This window comes from Gorilla gorilla, chromosome 16, assembly GCF_029281585.2.
Source record: "Gorilla gorilla gorilla isolate KB3781 chromosome 16, NHGRI_mGorGor1-v2.1_pri, whole genome shotgun sequence".
Lineage (NCBI taxonomy): Eukaryota > Metazoa > Chordata > Mammalia > Primates > Hominidae > Gorilla > Gorilla gorilla.
The window spans coordinates 82,142,918-82,162,091 of record NC_073240.2 but is presented as its reverse complement, the minus strand read 5'-3'; the positions used below and the strand labels follow the sequence as shown (position 1 = coordinate 82,162,091).

The 19,174-nt window shown below is 41.8% G+C and overlaps 1 protein-coding gene across 1 annotated transcript in view; it reads right to left on the bottom strand.

Annotated features, from left to right (window-relative positions):
- Positions 1-1,005: 1,005 nt before the first annotated feature.
- ABHD17C (abhydrolase domain containing 17C, depalmitoylase) overlaps positions 1,006-19,174 on the bottom strand; it is a 60,892-nt gene continuing 42,723 nt past the window's right edge. Inside the window, exons 2-3 of the mRNA XM_031002483.3 lie at positions 6,958-7,137; positions 1,006-2,478 (exon numbers count right to left, since the gene is read on the bottom strand). Of these exons, the coding sequence (XP_030858343.1) occupies positions 2,259-2,478; positions 6,958-7,137 (400 nt within the window). The 3' untranslated portion in view covers positions 1,006-2,258. The remainder of the gene's footprint in view (positions 2,479-6,957; positions 7,138-19,174) is intronic.

Here is a 19,174-nt window from a genome sequence, read left to right as displayed (position 1 = left end):
CTGCAGCTCAGGAGGGGTGTCTCTCAGAAACCAATAGAGGATTTCTCCCTGGGGTTCCCACTGTTACCACACATGCAATTCTCAGAGGAATGCTGTTCCCATGCCAAACCCTGGCAAAAGTTGGAGAAACTCCCCTCCTCAGTTTTGGCAAAGCACGAGCTGCTTCCAGTGGATACAAACCATCCACATCAAGTGACAAAACCAACGAAGCAAAAGGCTTTGCCACCTTAGTTTCTGTTATTGTCAATCTTATCATTTCCCGATATTTGGCTGATGAAAGGAAATTTACTAAATAGGAGAAAAAAGGCGGGTAATGATTACAGAAGATGCAAGCAGCACACAAATAGAATCAGAAATCAGGTCTCTGGCCCCAAAGGCAGGTCATTGCTTGTGCTTTTTTCCCGCCTAGGTCTCCCAGACTTCTGGGACAGGCATCACCACTGGAGCTTTGCTGATGCCCCCTCGGGTAAGCCAGCCCCACCCACCTGATTCAAGATCAGGAAGTAGCCGGCATATGCATGCATTCACATGTGCATACTCATGTCTTCACACCTTCCTGACCACCACTTCCTCCTAATGCACCCTCAGGAGAGTGCGTTCCAAAAGTTGAAAACTAGCATCCCTCAGCTGCTCTTTTCTGCTCAGCTGGTCAAAGGGCTGAAAACTATGGAACACACCTGTTTCAGGCTTCCCAACAAAAGAGGCACTGTCCTTCCTCTGAGCCAGGTCACAATGAGGTCACCTTCATCAGTTTTGTTTCATAGCCAGAATCCACTGCATCCTCTATTTAGATATCATCTGCACTTTACTGCTATATGCTTTATATCTTGGCTTCTTCCAAAAGTAATCCAAGGCCTTTTATAGAACAAAACCATATACCTTGAGAAAGATGGTGCAGTTTGAAAGCCTCAAGGGTTTCTTCTTACATTAAGACAAAAAGTTGTTTTCTTATTCACTATTTTCTTTGATGGAGAGATGAAGAAAAAAACTGCACAAGCCCACACATTCTGATCCATGCATCCTTTATTCCATTACCAACCACTGTGCCGCATCCAAGCAACAGTACACAAACTGGCAATCAACCGCAGTCCAGTTGTACAACGATCTGAGGCTTACAGTACATTTAAGGCTTTTAAATTTGGAAAAAAAAATTAAAACCAAAGAACCCCCAAATCCAAACCCCTAACCAACACAAGTAGTATAGCAATGTTAAGCATCTCCTATTTCTGATGCTTATTTGGCGCAACTTCCAGTGTCAAAACCCAAATAATTCCTAAACTAAAAAGATTAGTTTAGTGAAATTTTAATTACATAAATTCTTCAAAGCATAAACTTGGAATTTTTGTCTTGGAAATGTTATAAAATTTTTAATAGCAAAACATAGGAATAAAAACATATTAACAAAATGTATTTCAATCATTTACATTACAAACAAGGAATCTGCAGTTCATTGTTGTAGCCTGACAAAAGAAATCATATCTACCATTAAGAATCTATGCACAATGTGATTGCAAATATGTACAGTACTTTAAAAAAGCCTACAAGGAGGACTTTACAGAAGGAAAGTCGGCTAGGCTCTTTGTTAAACCAACCAGACAATCAAAATATTAAAACTCTGTTGGCTAGTAATAAATTTACACTTAAAAAAACCCCTAGTTTCTTTTTGTTTAAGAATATTCCAGTTATATTTATATGGTTACAGTTGATGAAGCTGTACATGAGAGTTCCAGTAAATTACCCTTCAGTTCATTTGTCCGGGAAAGATCAGAATGTTAACAAAAAAATAATAAAGGAATTTTCACCACACTAGCTTTCCAGTTACACTATCACAGCTTCACAAATGGATTGAACCCATGGATCCAGTGGCAGAAAGAGAGCTGCATGTGAAATACCGAGAACATTGGTGGCGACAGGGCACGTCCTGCATGAATGTCAGAAATGATGGGTAAGGTTGAGAAACAGATGCGAGGCTACTTTATACAGCACTAGAAAATTGTCCCTACATTCAGCTCTCATTCCCATTCCTGCAAGGTAATGAAGCTGGGAATCACGACTGTTCAGTTTAACGTGTTGTGTGAATTAGCAGAACCACCCCTAGATACAAAAGACTGAGATTTCATCAGCTCTTTGATTAGAACACCCTAAAGGTTGGGCACTTCTTCATGGTTATCAAGCCTTTACAGCTACCCAGTTAAAGCATGTGCAAAACAGAGGACTCTTCTGTTCACAGTAAATGAGGTAAGATCAAGTTGTTGTCTTCAGGAATTAGGAAGTTCGTGAGATATGAACTGTTTTAGTCTTTCTAGGTATTGTGCATAAAGCTCTATGTCATTATGCCCAGCCCCTTCAACCCAGAGGGGCTCCACGGCTCGGGGACAGCGCTCGTACATCGCTAGGCCATGGGAGAAATCGATGACCTCATCCTCTGTACCGTGAATGACCAACACAGGAGAGGTGACTTTAGATATCTTGTCAATGCTGCAAAACAGAAAGGGCGGAGGCAGAAAGAGGACTCCATTAGTTATGCTCACAGATAATACACATCACATTTAATGATAAGTTAATAATCTCCACAGGCAGGGAAATAACACCGTGGGTTTTTTTTTGTTTGTTTGTTTGTTTTGTTTTGTTTTTAAATTAAGGACTTTATCTTTTAAAGCAGTTTTAGCTTCACAGCATAACTGAGAGGAAGGTACAGAGATTTCCCAGACACCTCCTTGTCCCCACACATGCACAGTCTCCCCGATTATCAATATCCCCTACCACAGCAGTACCTTTGATGAACCTACATTAACATATCATAACAGTTTGGCTTTTTCTTGCTTTATTTTTTTCTGGTAATTTAGTGTTTTTTTTCTTAAATCAACTGTGCATTTTAGAATAATTTTGAATTTGCAGGCAAGGTGTAAAGATAATACAGTGTATACAAAAATCAGCCAGGCATGGTGGCGCATGCCTGTAATCTCAGCTACTCAGAAGACCGAGGCAGGAGAATTGCTTGAACTGGGAGCAGGAGGTTGCAGTGAGCTGAGATTGTGCCACTGCACTCCAGCCTGGGCAACAGAGTGAGACTCTGTCTCAAAAAAAAAAAAGAAAAGAAAAGAAAAGAAAAGAAAAAGATAATACAGTGCCCCGACATACTCCTAACCCATTTCCTGTAAGGTTAACATTGTACATTACCGTGATACATCTGTCAAAACTAAAACACCAACGTTGGTGCATTACTATGAACTAAACTCCAGACTTTATTTGGATTTCACTAGTTTTTCCACTAATGTCCTTTTCCTGTTCCACGATCCAAACAAGAATACCACACTGCATTTGGCTGTTGTGTTTGTTGAAGTATTTTATTAAAGACAGACCTCTTCAGAGCATCAGACTAGCAAACTAGCAACTACTATTTTTTATATATTATCTTTATATTACTTTTAGATTTTTTTATATTTATATATTATTTTTCAAGAGAATTTTAAAAAGGGCCAGAACTTAACATATCAAATGAATGTCTCTTTGGAAAGCTGGACACTTAATCTGCTACCACTCAAGTCTTCAGAATTCTGAAAGCTACCATCAGAATTGACTCAAAGATACACACCCCATTTCATAAAAGCAAGTGCCTTGTTTTAAAAAATAAAAACTGCACTATTTAGCTTGAAAACTGAATGTAATGCCTAGATTTTATTCCAAATGACTTCTCTACAAAAATCAAATCTACCCTCAAAGGATGAATATTTGAGGATCTTTAAAACAATATGCTTCAGGCTCTGAAAGCATATCCAAAAGAGGAATCCAAAAGACTTTAAGCATTGGTTGAGCTGGGTGTGTAGGTGACTTCTCTGATCGGGATAACAGTCATTTCATCCACAAATAAATCAAGAGAAATGGCTCTCTCTCCATTCTGTCCTGCCAAAGAGCCTCTTGTAGTTTACTTCTCTTTCCATATTTGATCCTAGTCGAAGTTTCAAAAGGATACCAATTAGTACTATTTGTGGGAATCTTTTTGTTAAAAGTAACAGCTAACATTTTTTAAACTTTTACCATAGCCGGGTGCTTTGCACTTAACCCACAAAATCTCTTTTAATATTTAATGAAACACAGTGAGAGAGGAATGACCACCTCTGTTTTATCAAGGAGGAAACTGAAGCTCAGAGAGATTATTAAATAACAGGAATGAGGTCGTGGAGATAATAAAGAGCTCTAACATCAATTACACATTCCAAAGATCTACAAACAACTGTCATCTAGCCTTTATTAAAAACTCAGGAAGCCGCGGACCACTTCAAGACATCCCAGAAAGATTGCAAAACCTCATCAGCCATGTAATTTGCAAAGATCAGAGCCACTGTGGCAGTATTCAATTATGCACATTAGAAATCTTATTTGGAAACCTGCTTTCCCCCTATATTTAATTTTAAAGTGACTTCCTTTAAGAGAGTTCAATTATACTCAATTAAAAAGATATTTACTCAACAGTTACAATGGGCCTGGGACTATGCTCCACGCTGCACAGTTTAGGAGAATCTCTACTGCCTGGAGGGTGTATTTAAAGTTGACTTCCATCATCCGATCCCAAGTGTAAAGGAGGTAAAAGAAAATAAACTATAAATGAAATAATAATCTGGATTCCTTTTCCTTTTTTTTAAATTTGTTTTAATATTAAAAGGAAATGTGAAAGTATCCTCCTTTAAGGAGAGGGACACAGATGATTCTGCCATTTGGCAACAACGGACATATTAAGAAAATGTTTACCAAATTCAAATTCAATTCATGATGAAAGTCAATGCAACCATTAATGGTTTGAAATCTATCATATTAATAATTTATGGCATTAAATATGAGGATTTGTCTCCTTTGTTGTCTCCAATCACCAGCCTTTTAAAAAAATTTTTTAAGAGACAGGGTCTTGCTCTGTTGCCCAAGCTGGAGTGCAATAGTGTAATCCTAGCTCACTGCCACCTCAAAGAGATAAAGCTGGGCTTAAGGAATCTTCCCACCCCAGCCTCCTGAGGAGCTGGGACTATAGATGTGCACCACTATGGCTGGCTAACTTGTTAATCTTTTTCTGTAGTGACAGGATCTTGCTGTGGTGTTGCCCAGGTTGGTCTTGTGCTCCTGGCCTCAAGTGATACTCCGGCCTTGGCCTCAAAAACTGCTGGCATTACACGTGTAAGCCACTGTGCCTGTCCTCTAATTACCGACCTTAATTCAATAAATTACTTAACCTCTCATTTCCTCATCTGTAAAATGAGCACAGTAATTGAACAAACATCTTTTTTTTTTTCTTTGGAGACAGAATCTTGCTCTGTCACCTAGGCTGGAGTGAAGTGGTGCAATCTCGGCTCACTGCAACCTCCGCCTCCTGGGTTCAAGCAATTCTTACGCCTCAGCCTCCCCAGTAGCTGGGATTACAGGTGTGCACCACCACGCTTGTCTAATTTTTTTTTTTTTTTTTGTATTTTTAGTACAGATGGGGTTTCACCATGTTACCCAGGCTGGTTTCGAACTCCTGAATTCTGGCAATCCACCCTCCTTGGCCTCCCAAAGTACTGGGATTACAGGCGTGAGCAATCGTGCCCAGCTGACAAACTTCATAAGACTCTTGTAAAGATGAAGGGGGACCACGAACATGAAATGCATAGCCCGATATCTGCCATACCAGATAAACTCAGATAAGATTAGTTGCTAATTTGTTGTTAATCATTTGCAATTTGTTGAGATGGCTGTATTTTAAGGTATATGCTAATTTAAGAGCCAGGAAAAAAAAAGAAAACTATTAGTTTTGTTGCCAGGGTAACTCCCCGCATTGCTTCCCACAAACATGCTAAGTATCCGTCTTTCAGCAAACTGGCCTCTCATTACCAATTCAGCACAAATAAGGCCACATTTGAGAGGCACATTAGCCCTACTTAGCATTCCCAGCCACGCCACTATAAATCTGCAGTGCAAATTTCCCATGAAGCCGAATCTCATTGAATCCTGGTACAAACTGCACAAAACTGAAGTTCACCCAAGGTGTTAACAGAAGGTTCCTTTCTGTGAAAGGAGACAGTCTGTATAGTAGATGTTTATGTAACCAAACGATGATCTTTTATTTTTTTTCCAGCAATAGCAGGATGAAAGCAATTAATGGGTCAATCAAAAACCCTAAAACTGTGTCTTCTTTCTGCTGAGGTTTTTTTACAAAATGGCAACATGAGCTGGGCCAGTCCTGGGGTAACAATCCTAGGCCCCTTCAGCAAGGACTGTGGGAAAAGCGTAAGGGGCAAAATATTTTGTATTAAAAATACTTTCCTCATGCAGGCACCTCTGCAGGGGTGAGATCTTCTGGTCAAAGTGGTAGAGCAGAACAGGGGGTGGCAGGTGAGTTTGTTCATTTATACCATTCCTGTGGCTATTTACCGAAGATCAAAGCCTGGCTTGTCGAGTAACTCACTTTGCCTTTATTCTTCTATTTACAAAGATTAACTGAGCATGGTACCTTTTCCCTTACCTGTACTGTCCAACTGAAAAAGTAAGAGAAATTTCCAAACTGTGCTTGCTTGAAGTTTTTGAGTGTCTACACCACTAGTTGCCCCATCACACATATTGTATACAGCTCAAGATTTAACAAGAAGTGTCTCTGAATGAATGAGCGAGTGCTGAACTGTAAGTTCCTTTAGGATGTATGGGTGCTGTTAAAAATCCTGTATATTAGAGCTCAATCAATTAACCCTAGGCGTCAGTATACTCAAGGTCCTTATACATCATCTGGGAGATTTTCACAAGTGAGTCAGGCCTGGGAGGATAAAATCTCTGGATAGTGTGTGTCATATTTGCTCCCACATGCCCTGTGGCACCCAGCACAGGGTCTGACGTATGGCTGCATTCAGTAAATATTTACACAGATATTTATGGGAGCATCAGATATAAACACAGTCATTGGCTGACTTACCACTTGTTGGACAAGCATGAACTTACCTGGGGAAAGCATCAAAGCAGTATGTTTTCCTGGTATCCGGAAAAGCCACACGCAAACCAGACATCAGAGGGGAATGGAGAATTACCGCTGCGCATTCATACCTCGAGGCCAAGTCTACCGTGGGGACAGTCCCAATGCTCTGACCATAGAGGATAATGTTCTCGGGACTCACGCCATACCTGGAGAAATCAGAGGTTGTATGCCATTAGCTAAGGTATGAAGAAAGAGAGAAAGGGACAGAGAAACCCGCATCTTAAACCCATAAAATTCCCACATCCACCAGCTTAAAACCATATCATCTAACTTGTACACTTTAGTTTAAGATGAATGTGAGCTTGACAAAAACAAATGTTAGGGGCCTGTTTTGGTACTAAGTGACTATGATTCTGCCTTCCACAACATTTGCAAAAAACAATAAACATGATATTATTTTTCTGGCTAATTAAATATATGCTTTATAAATTTCATTTCAGTAGCTACAGAGATGGTCATCTCATTTCCTATTATTCCCCCTTTATATTTTCTTTGCTAATCATAAACACACTTCTGAAGTAAAAACAAAAGCAAGTTTGGCAAATTGCAATATTAAAAACTCGAAGCAAAGTTATCATGATACAAAATATATTAACATTTATCAGAAAAAGTTTTACTGGGAGACAATTAATTTGAAGACAATTATATTTTCTTTAGTCTCTCTCAGGGTTAAACCCTTCCAAGTCTTTCAATCCATCAGTGGGTTCCAATCCATTCTCTTCAAATTGTTAGCTAAGTAAAGGGCTGTGTGGAATACAGGCTTCATTTCCCAGCCTCCCTTGCAGCCTGGTGCATGCAGAGACCTAAGTTCCAGCCAACCGCATGTCAGCAGAAGTGACACGAGCAACCTCCAGGTCATGCTTTAAAGTGAATGGTGTGCTTTCCCCATGCCTTCCGCCTTCCTGGTGGTGGCAAGTAGATCACAGTGAGCCACCTCAGCCCATGCAGAAGGATGCGGCACTCTAGATATGATGGTGGAACAAAATAGAAGGAACCTGGGAAAATACATGCTCTCTTATTATCCTACAAAGGATGTCCAGAATATCTAAAGAGTGCTTAGAAACGAAAAAGAAAAAGACAAATAGGCGAAAGAAATGAAGACGAATGTCTAATACACACATAGAAAGATGTGATAATTTCACTAGAACATGAAGATGCAAATTAAATCCATGAGTTACTATTTTATACCCAAACGATAGGCAAAAATGAAGAAGCCAGACAGTGTTGAAAGACGGCAAGGACATGGAAAAGTGGAACGCTGTTACTTTGTAAATTAGTACAAGCACTTGGGAAAACAATTCAACATTATCTGGAAAAGTTGAAGCCAGTGAGCCAACAATTCTCCTTTTCGGAATAAATACGTATTGCAGCTTACAGGACAATATGAAATGCTTTCTGATAACAGCGTTCAGTGAAAAGAACTATCAATCCACAGCTGATGGAAATGGCAGGATTTCAGCCCAACTTCCTCCCCTCCAAGCTCCATGAAACTCCATGGAAGAATGGAGGCCCTAAAGAAAGAATTCAGGGCATTGGAACATGCTTTATGGAGAGCACCACACCTGGGCTGTGCCATGGAGACAGGAATTAAACACATGGAGGTGAGAAGGACTTTCTATGGGAGACATGCAACGCATACCCAATGCAGCAGCAGGAAAGCACCGGGCCGGCCGGCGGGGGATGTGCTAGGATAGCGCGAATTGGAAGCTAAAGGGTTACGGGCTGTCCTGGAGATGACGGCTACTGGAGTGTCCAAGGGCGAGGTGACAATGGCAGGCAGGAGATGACAGCATGAAAAGGAAGCTGGGAGATCCGGCAGGGGACTATTAAGAATCATGCAGAAGAGAGGAAATAAAAGATTATAACAAAAACAGCATCCGTCCTCCATTTCTAAAGTGAAGTGTCTGTGTGGCCCTGCAACTTGACACCATCCAATAAAACTGTGCCTATGGAAGAGGCCCCCAGATGCAGGTTTTGCCTGGCGTTCTTGCCTGGGGCTTCATTCCCGTTGGCGTAACAGGTTATTAAAAAATGGTCAGCACGGGCAATTTTGGTGGGGAGGTTTGAGGAAACAACTGATTCAGCAGCATCCTGTGCCCAAATCCACATCGGAGACCACGGATTTTCAAACACAAAGCACCCTCCACGAGGACTAAATGGGGAGAAGGGTTAGAAAGGAACACTGTTCTCATGTCTCAATGCTGAAGGTAAGCTGTCCCAGGGATCTCCCCAGCAGCAACTGCCACCAAGATCCTTCTTTCACGGACTGGGAGGGCCGATTCAGCAGGAGTTCTTAACCTCAAGTCCAGGGAGTCTTTGGGGAGAGCATAAATAACATCAGGGGTCTCCTCCTCCCTCCACAATTTTCATCAGATTTTCAAAGTAGTCTACGACCCCAAAAAGCATATGGACCATGAGATGTGGCATTACAGGGAGTCTGCAGGCACCTGGAGAGAGACAGCCTCCAATTTCCACATTTGGGGATGAGTTCTTTCCACAATGACCACTCTTGTGGACAGGCCATTCATTTTCCTATCAATTATTTTTAAAAATCATAAATCAAAGAAAATATAAGAGAAGGAGAGAAGTGAAAACTGAAGGCAGTTAATGAATGATGCACAGAAGATTAAGAGATGATTAATACTGAATATCAAAAATAAAGTAAAAGACTTCCAGGTAAAAATGGCAACCAGACTAGCCCTCACCTTCTTTGATAAAATCTGGTCTGAGAGGATTATATAGGATAACATTATCATAGTTATGAGGAAGTGTTCATCTTACTTCTTATGACGAGTCCAACATATGTTTTCAAAATCCTGTCTTCTATATAACACGCCATGGGACTTTATAAGCTCAGAGGTTGCACTGAATAAAGGAAGGAACAGGCACCGACCCAAGAGGCACAGCCCAGGAGACAAGGCAGAGGGAAGCGCCCTGGCCATCAGGCAGGCAGCTCTTTCTCCTGCCAATGTCCTGGACCAGCCATCCTCAGAGATCATGACCTTCTTTAAATGCCTTCTGGAGAAGCTAGAGCTATTGTGCTTGAGGATTCTCAGTTCCTAGCCTTTGGTTCTCAGCACTAGGACACACCCAGTACCAGTGTCTACAAAGCCCACCTTTGATTCCAATGGACTCACATCCTTCGTGACAACCAACTCAAAGTTTCACTGAAAAATGTCACCAGGTAAAACACAAAAAAGCACTAGTCATAAAGAAAAAAGACAGAAAGTATTACATTAAAATCAAGAACTTCCGGTCATCAGAAGACACCCATAAGGAAGTGAAAGGACAAGCCACCAAGTGGGAAAATATATTTGCCACAGAGCCTAGATCTAGCATATACAAATAACTACTACAAATCAATAAGACAACTGACTAAACAAGAAAAACAGAATTTCACAAAATGAGAAAAAAAGAGGGGAGGGAAAGAGAGAAAGAGAAAAAAAGAGAAGAGTTATTCAACTTCATTAGTAAAAAGGAAAATGCAAATTAAAATAATCATGTGATACTCTACACATTTATCAGATTGACAAAAATTCAAAAGCCTAACAATATTAAGTGTTGGCAAGGATGTGTACAAGAATGCTCATTCACTGTTGATGGGGACTTATGTTGATAGAATCAGTTTAGAAAAAGTTTGGCAATATTAAGTGACATGATTTGTTAGCACATACCCAGGAACCTAGCAATTCTACTCCAAGATAAATTCAACACACAAATAAGTGCTTACATATACCAGAAATATCTACTAGACTGAGTGTATGTCTACACAGAGACAGCCCTAAGGTATATCAACAGCAGAGTGGATAAAGAAACTGTGGTATGGTTGTGCTGTAGAATATGTACATGGACACTAAGATTCATATTTGTATTTCAATAGTTTTGGGGGTACAGGCGGTTTTTGGTTACGTGGATAAGTTCTTTAGTGGTAATTTCTGAGATTTTGGTGCACCCGTCACCACCAGTGAATCTTAAAGTCATGCTGTTAAGGCTGGGCGCGATGGCTCACACCTGTAATCCCAGCACTTTGGAAGGCCAAGGTGGGAAGATCACTTGAGACCAGTAGTTTGAGACCAACCTGAGCAAAAAGCAAGACATCTCCACAAAATAAAAAAAATTAGCTGGGCAAAGTGGCGTCACCTGTAGTCCAAACTACTTGGGAGGCTGAGGTGGGAGGATCACTTGGGCCCAGGAGGTCGAGGCTGCAGTGAGCAGTGTTCATGCCACTGTACTCCAGCCTGGGTGACCCTCTTAAAAAAAAAAAAAAATGCTGTTAGGGAAAAGAGGCAGATACAGCAGAACACACACTATGTGACACCATTTACAAAAACTTAAACCTACCAAAATTAAACATCATTGTTTAGGGATATTTAATTGGGTGGTAAGCCTATAAAGAAAAGCAAGGAAGTGAATCACTAAAGTTAGGATAGTGATTACAGGCAAAAAGGGAAAGGGTCATCACTAGAGAGAAGGACGTCCTTCCTGGGGGTTGTAAATGCTGGGGATAGTCTATGTCACACCACAAGTGTTCCTTTTATAAGTCATTAAGCTGGACATCTGTATTTTATGAACTTTTAGGTATGGCAGTTATATTTCATGACAAAAAAATTCTTTAAAAGTTCACCAGATACTTCAGATATGGAGACAGCCCTCACAAAACTGTGACAACTCATGGTAGATTTTGTGCTAAAAATAAACCTCATGAGGCAACATCAGACCATTAAAAATGATGTCTCATAAAGAATTAACATGGGGAAATACTCATGTTAATTTTAACAAAAAGCAATAAAAAGCTTACAAAAACAGGGCCACAATTACATTTCTAAAAAGAAATCTTTACATGGAAAAGGGACTTGAAAGCAATACATGAAAATGGTAATAACTGTTGTCTTCAGGTGGTGAGACTGAGTAGCTTTTCTTCTTTCAAATTTTCATTCCTAATTTCCTTTAGTTATTAGGCAGTGACTTGTTGGGAAAAAAGGGAAGCAGTATAGCTAGTCCTTTTTGTGTGGAGTCAGTAGGCATACTGCTAACTGCCAGCGTTTTTCAAAGGGCTCAGAAAACAAGAGCGTGCTAAGTCAAACGCTCAGATTTGTTAGTACTGTGTTAAGGACTTTGCCATTGCTTTTTCCTGTCTTTACTATACCGTTGGACAACAAATGAGGAACCAAGGAGGTAGATAATTCTGTGAAAGTATCAGGATTTTTAGTAGAACAGTAAGAGGCCTCTGTTCTAATACCCGGTTTTAGCAGGTGAGGACAACTCTTTTTACTGTAGTACTAGGATTTTTTTTTCTATCAAAGTATTAGACCAGTGACCTCTATGCCAATGGTTCCAAAATGAGAAGTATCTGAATTACTTGGGAAATTATTATTATTATTATTTATTTATTTTTCATGTAAACTCCCTGGCTCTATCTACACTTATTAATTCTGATTCAGTGGGTGTGCGGATTCTTCAAACTAAATACTGACTGACATTGGGCAAAAAGAGTTGGACTACAGCCTAAGGCCCCTTTAGTTCTCAGATTAAATTACATAAAAGACAGAGGGGGAAAAAAAGAGACAATGAATTAAGTTTGTGTGAAACACAGGTCAGTTTAACATCATAGCTTTGGAAAAAACATAACAGGATCAAGTGAAAAGTATTTTCTCAAAAACATTAACAGTTCCAAAGTCTAAAGCCTTTATTTTAGAATAAAACAGAAGTTAAACCCTACCAGTCTGGAACAAGGCAGTATTTTTGGAGCAGCCAGAAACAATATAGGCGACACAGAAGATGTATTCATAGCCAGGCACGGTGGCTCACGCCTGTAATCCTAGCACTTTCTGAGGCTGAGGAGTGCGAACTCCTTGAGGCCAGCCTGGATAACAAAGTGAAACCTTATCTCTACTAAAAATACAAAAAATTAGTTGGGCATGGTGCTGTGCGCCTAGTAGCGTCCCTGCTACTAGGGAGGCTGAGGTGGGAGGATCACCTGAGCTCATGAAGTTGAGGCTGCAGTGGGCTGAGATCACACCACTGCGCTCCAGTCTGGGCGATGGGAGTGAGACCTTGTCTCCAGAAAAACAAAACAAAATAAAACAAAAAGATGTATTCATGCAGGATTTTTAGCATTTTTAATTATGATTTGCTATTTTGGGGAGTATCACAATGGGAAAAGGTTAAAAATGATTCCTGCTAGTAAGCATGACCTTTGTGGGAAAGACGCAGGGAGGAAAGGAACCGCAGCAGGGCCTACACACAGCGCCTTCTATCCCTAAGGCAGCGTTTTAAAAGTAAACATTCCTGCTCCCTAAGTACAAATACACAGCCGGTAGTGGGTGAGTGCGGATCTAGAGGCCTTGGGGGCACTCCTCCACAGACTACACCAGGCCAGACCATTCTCCTTCCCCTGCCCATTTGCCCCTACTCCCTGGCATTGTTGAAGACATGTTGGTTCTTAACAAGGGTTAACCTTCCACTTGAGCGCCAGATTCTTACCCCTCCCAGAACTTGAAGAATCTCTTCCCCGCCCCTGTAAAATTTCAATCTTTATTCTCTCAATGCCACAGATATATCCAAGTCTCTGAATCTAAGAAAGGACCTGTTTTCATCAGCACTCTGTGCTTGAGGCCACAGCCCCATCTCTTACCCCCATTTCCCCACCACCCCACCCTCCCACCCACTCAACCCTAAGCCCTCTGAAACCTGCCTTCTGCCCCTATGAAGTCTTGCAAACAGCTATCAGAAGTACCAAACCCAACCACTTTTTCTCACTTCTCATCCAGTTCAACTTCTCCTTGGCAGTTCACGTTAAGAACGATGCCTTCCTTCTTAAAATCCATTCCTAGGCCTCTGAGACCCGGAGTCACTCTTGGATCGTCCTCCAGCCCCTGCCACAAATGGGCCTGGCCTACTTCACCGGCTCATCTTCCCCAAGCTCTAGTCTTACTATCACACTCTTACATTTTCTCTCCTACAATCTCATTTAACCCCAGGACTTCAACTAGCAGCTCTATGCTGGCCTGATGGCTAATTTTACATATCAACTAGATTGGGATAAGGGATGCCCAGACATCTGGCAAAACATTATTTCTGGGTGTGTCTGTGAGGGTGCTTCTGGAAGAGACTAGTGTTAAATCAGTAGACTGGGTAAAGAAAGCATCATCTAATCCATTGAGGGCCCAGATAGAACAAAAAGGTGGACAACAGGAAAATTATCTCTCTCTTCTTGAGCTGGGACATCGATCTCCTGCCCTTGGACACTGGAACTCCTGGTTCTAAGACCTTCAGACTTCAGGACATACACTTGTATCCTTCCCCTGCCCACTCTCACCCCCCGGCAAGATTCTCAGGCCTTTGGCCTCCAAGTGGGAATGCAGCACCATCAGCTCCTCCTGGTCCTCAGGCCTTTGGACTGGGATGAATTACATCCCAGGCTCTCCTGGGTCTCCAGCTTGCAGATGGGAGATCATGGACTTGGCCTCCATAATCACGTGAGGCAACTCACATAAAAAAATCTCCTCTTATATATCTATATACAGTAGAGTCCCCCCACCAGATTCACGGTTTTGCTTTTCACGGTTTCAATTACCTACAGTTCAACTGCAGTCTGAAAATATTACATAGAAAATTCCAGAAATAAACAATTCCTAATTCTGAGCAGCATGATGAAATCTCACATTGTCCCACTCCGTCCCACCTGGGATGTGAACCCTCCCTTTGTCCAGCATACAGAGTCTACACTACCTGCCCATTAGTCACTTAGTAGCTGGCTGGGTTATCAGATCAATTGTCATAGTATTGCAGACTTGTGTTCAAGTAACCCTTATTTTACTTCACGAGGGCTCCAAAGCACAAGAGAGGCGATGCTGACAATTCGAATATGCCAAAGAGAAGTTGCAATATGCTTCCTTTAAGTGAAAAGGAAGTTCCCAACTTAATAAGAAAAAAGACAACTGCTGCTGAAGTTGGTAAGATCTACAGTAAGAACAAATCTTCTACTTGTGAGATTACGAAGAAAAAAAAATTGTGCTAATTTTGCTGCATGTACAGGGCTTCCTTTAAGTGAATAGGAAGTTCTCAACTTAATAAGAAAAAAAAACAACTGCTGCCAAAGTTGGTAAGATCTACAGTAAGAACATATCTTCTACTTGTGAAATTACGAAGAAAAAAAATTGTGCTTGGCTCACGCCTGTAATCCCAGCACTTTGGGAGGCCGAGGCGGGCAGATCACGAGGTCAGGAGATCGAGACCATCCTGGCTAACATGGTGAAACCCCGTCTCTACTAAAAATACAAAAAAATAGCCGGGCGTGGTGGCGGGCGCCTGTAGTCCCAGCTACTCGGGAGGCTGAGGCAGGAGAATGGCGTGAACCTGGGAGGCGGAGCTTGCAGTGAGCTGAGATTGCGCCACTGCACTCTAGCCTGGGCGACAGAGCCAGACTCCGTCGCAAAAAAAAAAAAAAAAAAAAAGAAAAGAAAAAAATTGTGCTAATTTTGCTGCAGGTACAGGGCTTCCTTTAAGTGAATAGGAAGTTCTCAACTTAATAAGAAAAGAGACAACTGCTGCTGAAGTTGGTAAGATCTACAGTAAGAACAAATCTTCTACCTGTGAAATTACAAAGAAAAAAAAACTGTGCTAATTTTGCTGCATGTACAGGGCTTCCTTTAAGTGAATAGGAAGTTCTCAATAAGAAAAAAGACAACTGCTGCCAAAGTTGGTAGGATCTACAGTAAGAACAAATCTTCTACTTGTGAAATTACGAAGAAAAAAAAATTGTGCTAGTTTTGCTGCATGTACAGGGCTCAGGACTATCCTCAGTTTCAGGTATCCACTGGGGGTCTTCATCTTTTTTTAATGCATTAAAAAACAGCTGCTGGGCATCTCCCTTGGACGAGACATGAAACCTTTAGAGGACAGAAAGATGAATGCAATATGTTTGGTGGCCTCCAGGAGATGAGTCTAACCGGGGAGCCAAGACATACATATAAAAGGGGAGCACGAGCAGAAGCAAGGCTATATGTAAGGTGAGTAATTCGGACACAGATGTCATGGCAGATGAAGGAAGGGGATCAAGACCAGGCAGGGTACAAGCTATGTGGGCAACGGCAATGTCTGCTCTTGGTCAACTACTGATCTGTTTCCATGTCCACTAAACACGTGTTTTCGTCAGATTCTCCCTGGACTTCATGAAATCTGTGGTCCTGACTTAAATGTGTAAGTAGATATTTTCTGCACACTCTTCTCCAGGGAAAGGTCATTCTCACCAGTGAGACTAAACATATTCACTTTACAACAGAGTCTCAAGGTAGAGTGTCATCATATTTTGCCAAGATGAGTCTAGGACTGTACAGCTGGCCCTTGGGTCCCACGGCAGGTTCTGACACTGAAATCTGACTGAAGAGCTCAGACTTATGTAGAAGGACTGGAATTGGGACAAAACGTCTTGATATTAATGATGAGAATGCTGAGGCGGTAGAAGAACCATCATCATGACCTGTATCCCCTCACATTTCTTCCAGGCCAGAATTCTGATCCGTATGTCTCTGTACCTGAGCACAGTTCATCATCTTCAGCCCTTGGCGTTATAAACCCCAGAATCCTTTGACCTCTCGACCATCCTATTTTGGCCAACTCCCAGTCCTGGGAGTTGGCTTAGGTAAGGGGATTTGCCAGAGGGAGAAGGCAGGAAGGCAGACAGTTGATGTATTCTCCTACTACTGAAACCACGGGCCCATCCAAATGACCAGTGCAGCGAGTACAGCCTAGAAAATGGAATCCATGATGTTTCTGATCAGAGTCTATCGTAAGGGCTCAAAACTCCTGGGACATGTGTTTCTTCCCTCTAAGGAACTCAAGATATAGCTCAGAAGAAAGGATACTAACATGGTAGCAATAGGCAGTGTCCTGTTGCAAGTGGAAGACCAGCAGGGAGAAGTCACAGAAAAGTAAGTAATGAGGTCAAGTCTACCACAGGTCTGAGCAGGTGGCAGGATTAAAGCTGTTGGACATAGTATCAAGGGCTTAGTTAAGCAATAGAATCAGGAAGTCGGCATGTGTGGAAAGGGTAGGGCAAGAAAACAAAACAAATGAAAACAAACCTAGGCACTGACCAGGCAGTAGGGATTAGGAAGTCAGATGGGGAGCTAGTGCAGCCCCAAGCTCAGAACACACAAAGCATCTGCAGAATAGATGTGTGACACTACAGGCTTAAAAAGAAAGACGAACAGGCCAAAAGGGAAAAGATTTGAGTTAGGGAGAACTCAGACAGCAGCCCACCTGTAAATTCAAGGAAATACCCAAATGACACAGAACAACGGGGGCTGTATTGGTCCACTTTGTGTTGCTATAAAAGAATACCTGAGACTGAGTAATTTATAAAGAACAGAGGTTTATTTGGCTCATGGTTCTGCAGGCTGTACAAGCATGGAACCAGTACTTGCTCCACTTCTGGTGAGGCTTCAGGAAGCCTTTCTCATGGATGGTGAAGGGGGAAGCAGCGTGTCACATGGTGGGGGAGAGAGCAAGAGAGTTGTCAGGTTCTTTTTAAGCAACCAGCTCTCATATGAACTAATATAACAGAGAGAGAACTCATTACCATGGGGAGGGCACCAAGCCATTCATGAGGGATCCACCCACATGACCCAAACAGCTCCCAACAGACCCCATCTCCAACACTGGGGGTCACATTTCAACATGAGATTTGGAGGAGACAAATATCTAAACTGTATCAAGGGCAAAATCAGGAAGGATTCTGATTTAAAATACATATAAAACAGAAAATTCAACATGTAGGGCAGTAGCTAAGGCGTGCTTAATGGAGTTGTTGCCTGTGGAACCTGGCAGTCAGGATGAAAGAGAGCTCACAGGTAGGCTGTGAGTTCAGGGGCCAGGGGAGGCTTCTCTACCTTTGAAGGGATGAGGTGAAGAACAAAGTATTTTCTGCATCAGCGAAAGGTGCTTAATAAATGTTTGCTGTTGACTACACCATGTCATTCTGAAAATGTTCTCCTCTGGTTCCCTTAATACCACATTAGCTAGATCTACCCTGCTCTTTCTGGGCACTCTTCTTCTGTTTCCTTTGGTCACTCCTCTTTCTTCTCCCACACAACAGGTTGGCATCCCTCAAAGCTCAATCCTCACCCCTTTCTGGCATCTTTTGTCTTCAAATTGATTTCCTTGTATTAATAGAACTTGTCCAATGCCAGCATCTAGCACAGTGGCTGACATATAGTAGTTAATATTTGTTAAATGAATAAATGGGTGGCCAGACTCTCTAAAAAGTTTGTTCATTTGACCCCAGTATTTCATCTGAACTCTAGCCTCCCCACCCTTCCTTTCTTTTGATGCTTCTTCCTGAACACCCCATCCCTTCACATGTAACATCTCCCAAACTTGACACTTCATATTCGTTCCCCAATCTTTCTGTTTCTATCAATCACCATGCCCTATATCTCATGGGCTTGGGAACAAGGATGAATTTTTCACCTTTCTCTCCCCTTTGTCTCTCACACACTTGTAGTCACTAAGTCTCACCATTTCTATCTTTGAGATGTTTTACAGACCCATTGTTTCTCTGACACCACTTCTGTTGCTTTGTGGTGGGCTACAAATGGCAGCATCTTTTGGACAATTAATCAGGGCCTGCCTTCTGTTTGGTTTGTGAACCCGCACAGTTTGCCCAGTGATGAACATCTCCATCCAGGTACCCAGAGTCTTTCTGGAAACCTTACTCTTGCTGCCTGTACATCCCTCTCCATGGTGCTCAGACTGCCCCACAGGGACGTTGGCTGCTCAAACTTCCCACCTGTTCTGTCCTATCCTGTTGGTTTCTGTATATCAGCTTATGGTTGAGAAGGAAGCAGGTGTTACGGTTCTTGACTACTGACCTGGTGTCAATCCATTGCTGTACCCTGACTCATGCTAACAGCATACACTCTGACAGCCTACCAGCTTCCATCCCAGCTTCTCCCTTTTTCCCAAGGCAGAACCTGAGAATCCCTCAGGCATAATCAATGCCCACAACTGACTTCTTCTCTTCTCTCCCAGACCTGTTTTCCTTCCAATTCTATCTATATAAACTGTCCCACTCATGTCACTCCCTACTCCAATCCGTCTTTCCCAACAGATATATCTTCCTTGAAAAAAGAAAAAAAAAAAACACTCTTTTTATGCTGCTTTGTTCATCAAACTCTTTAG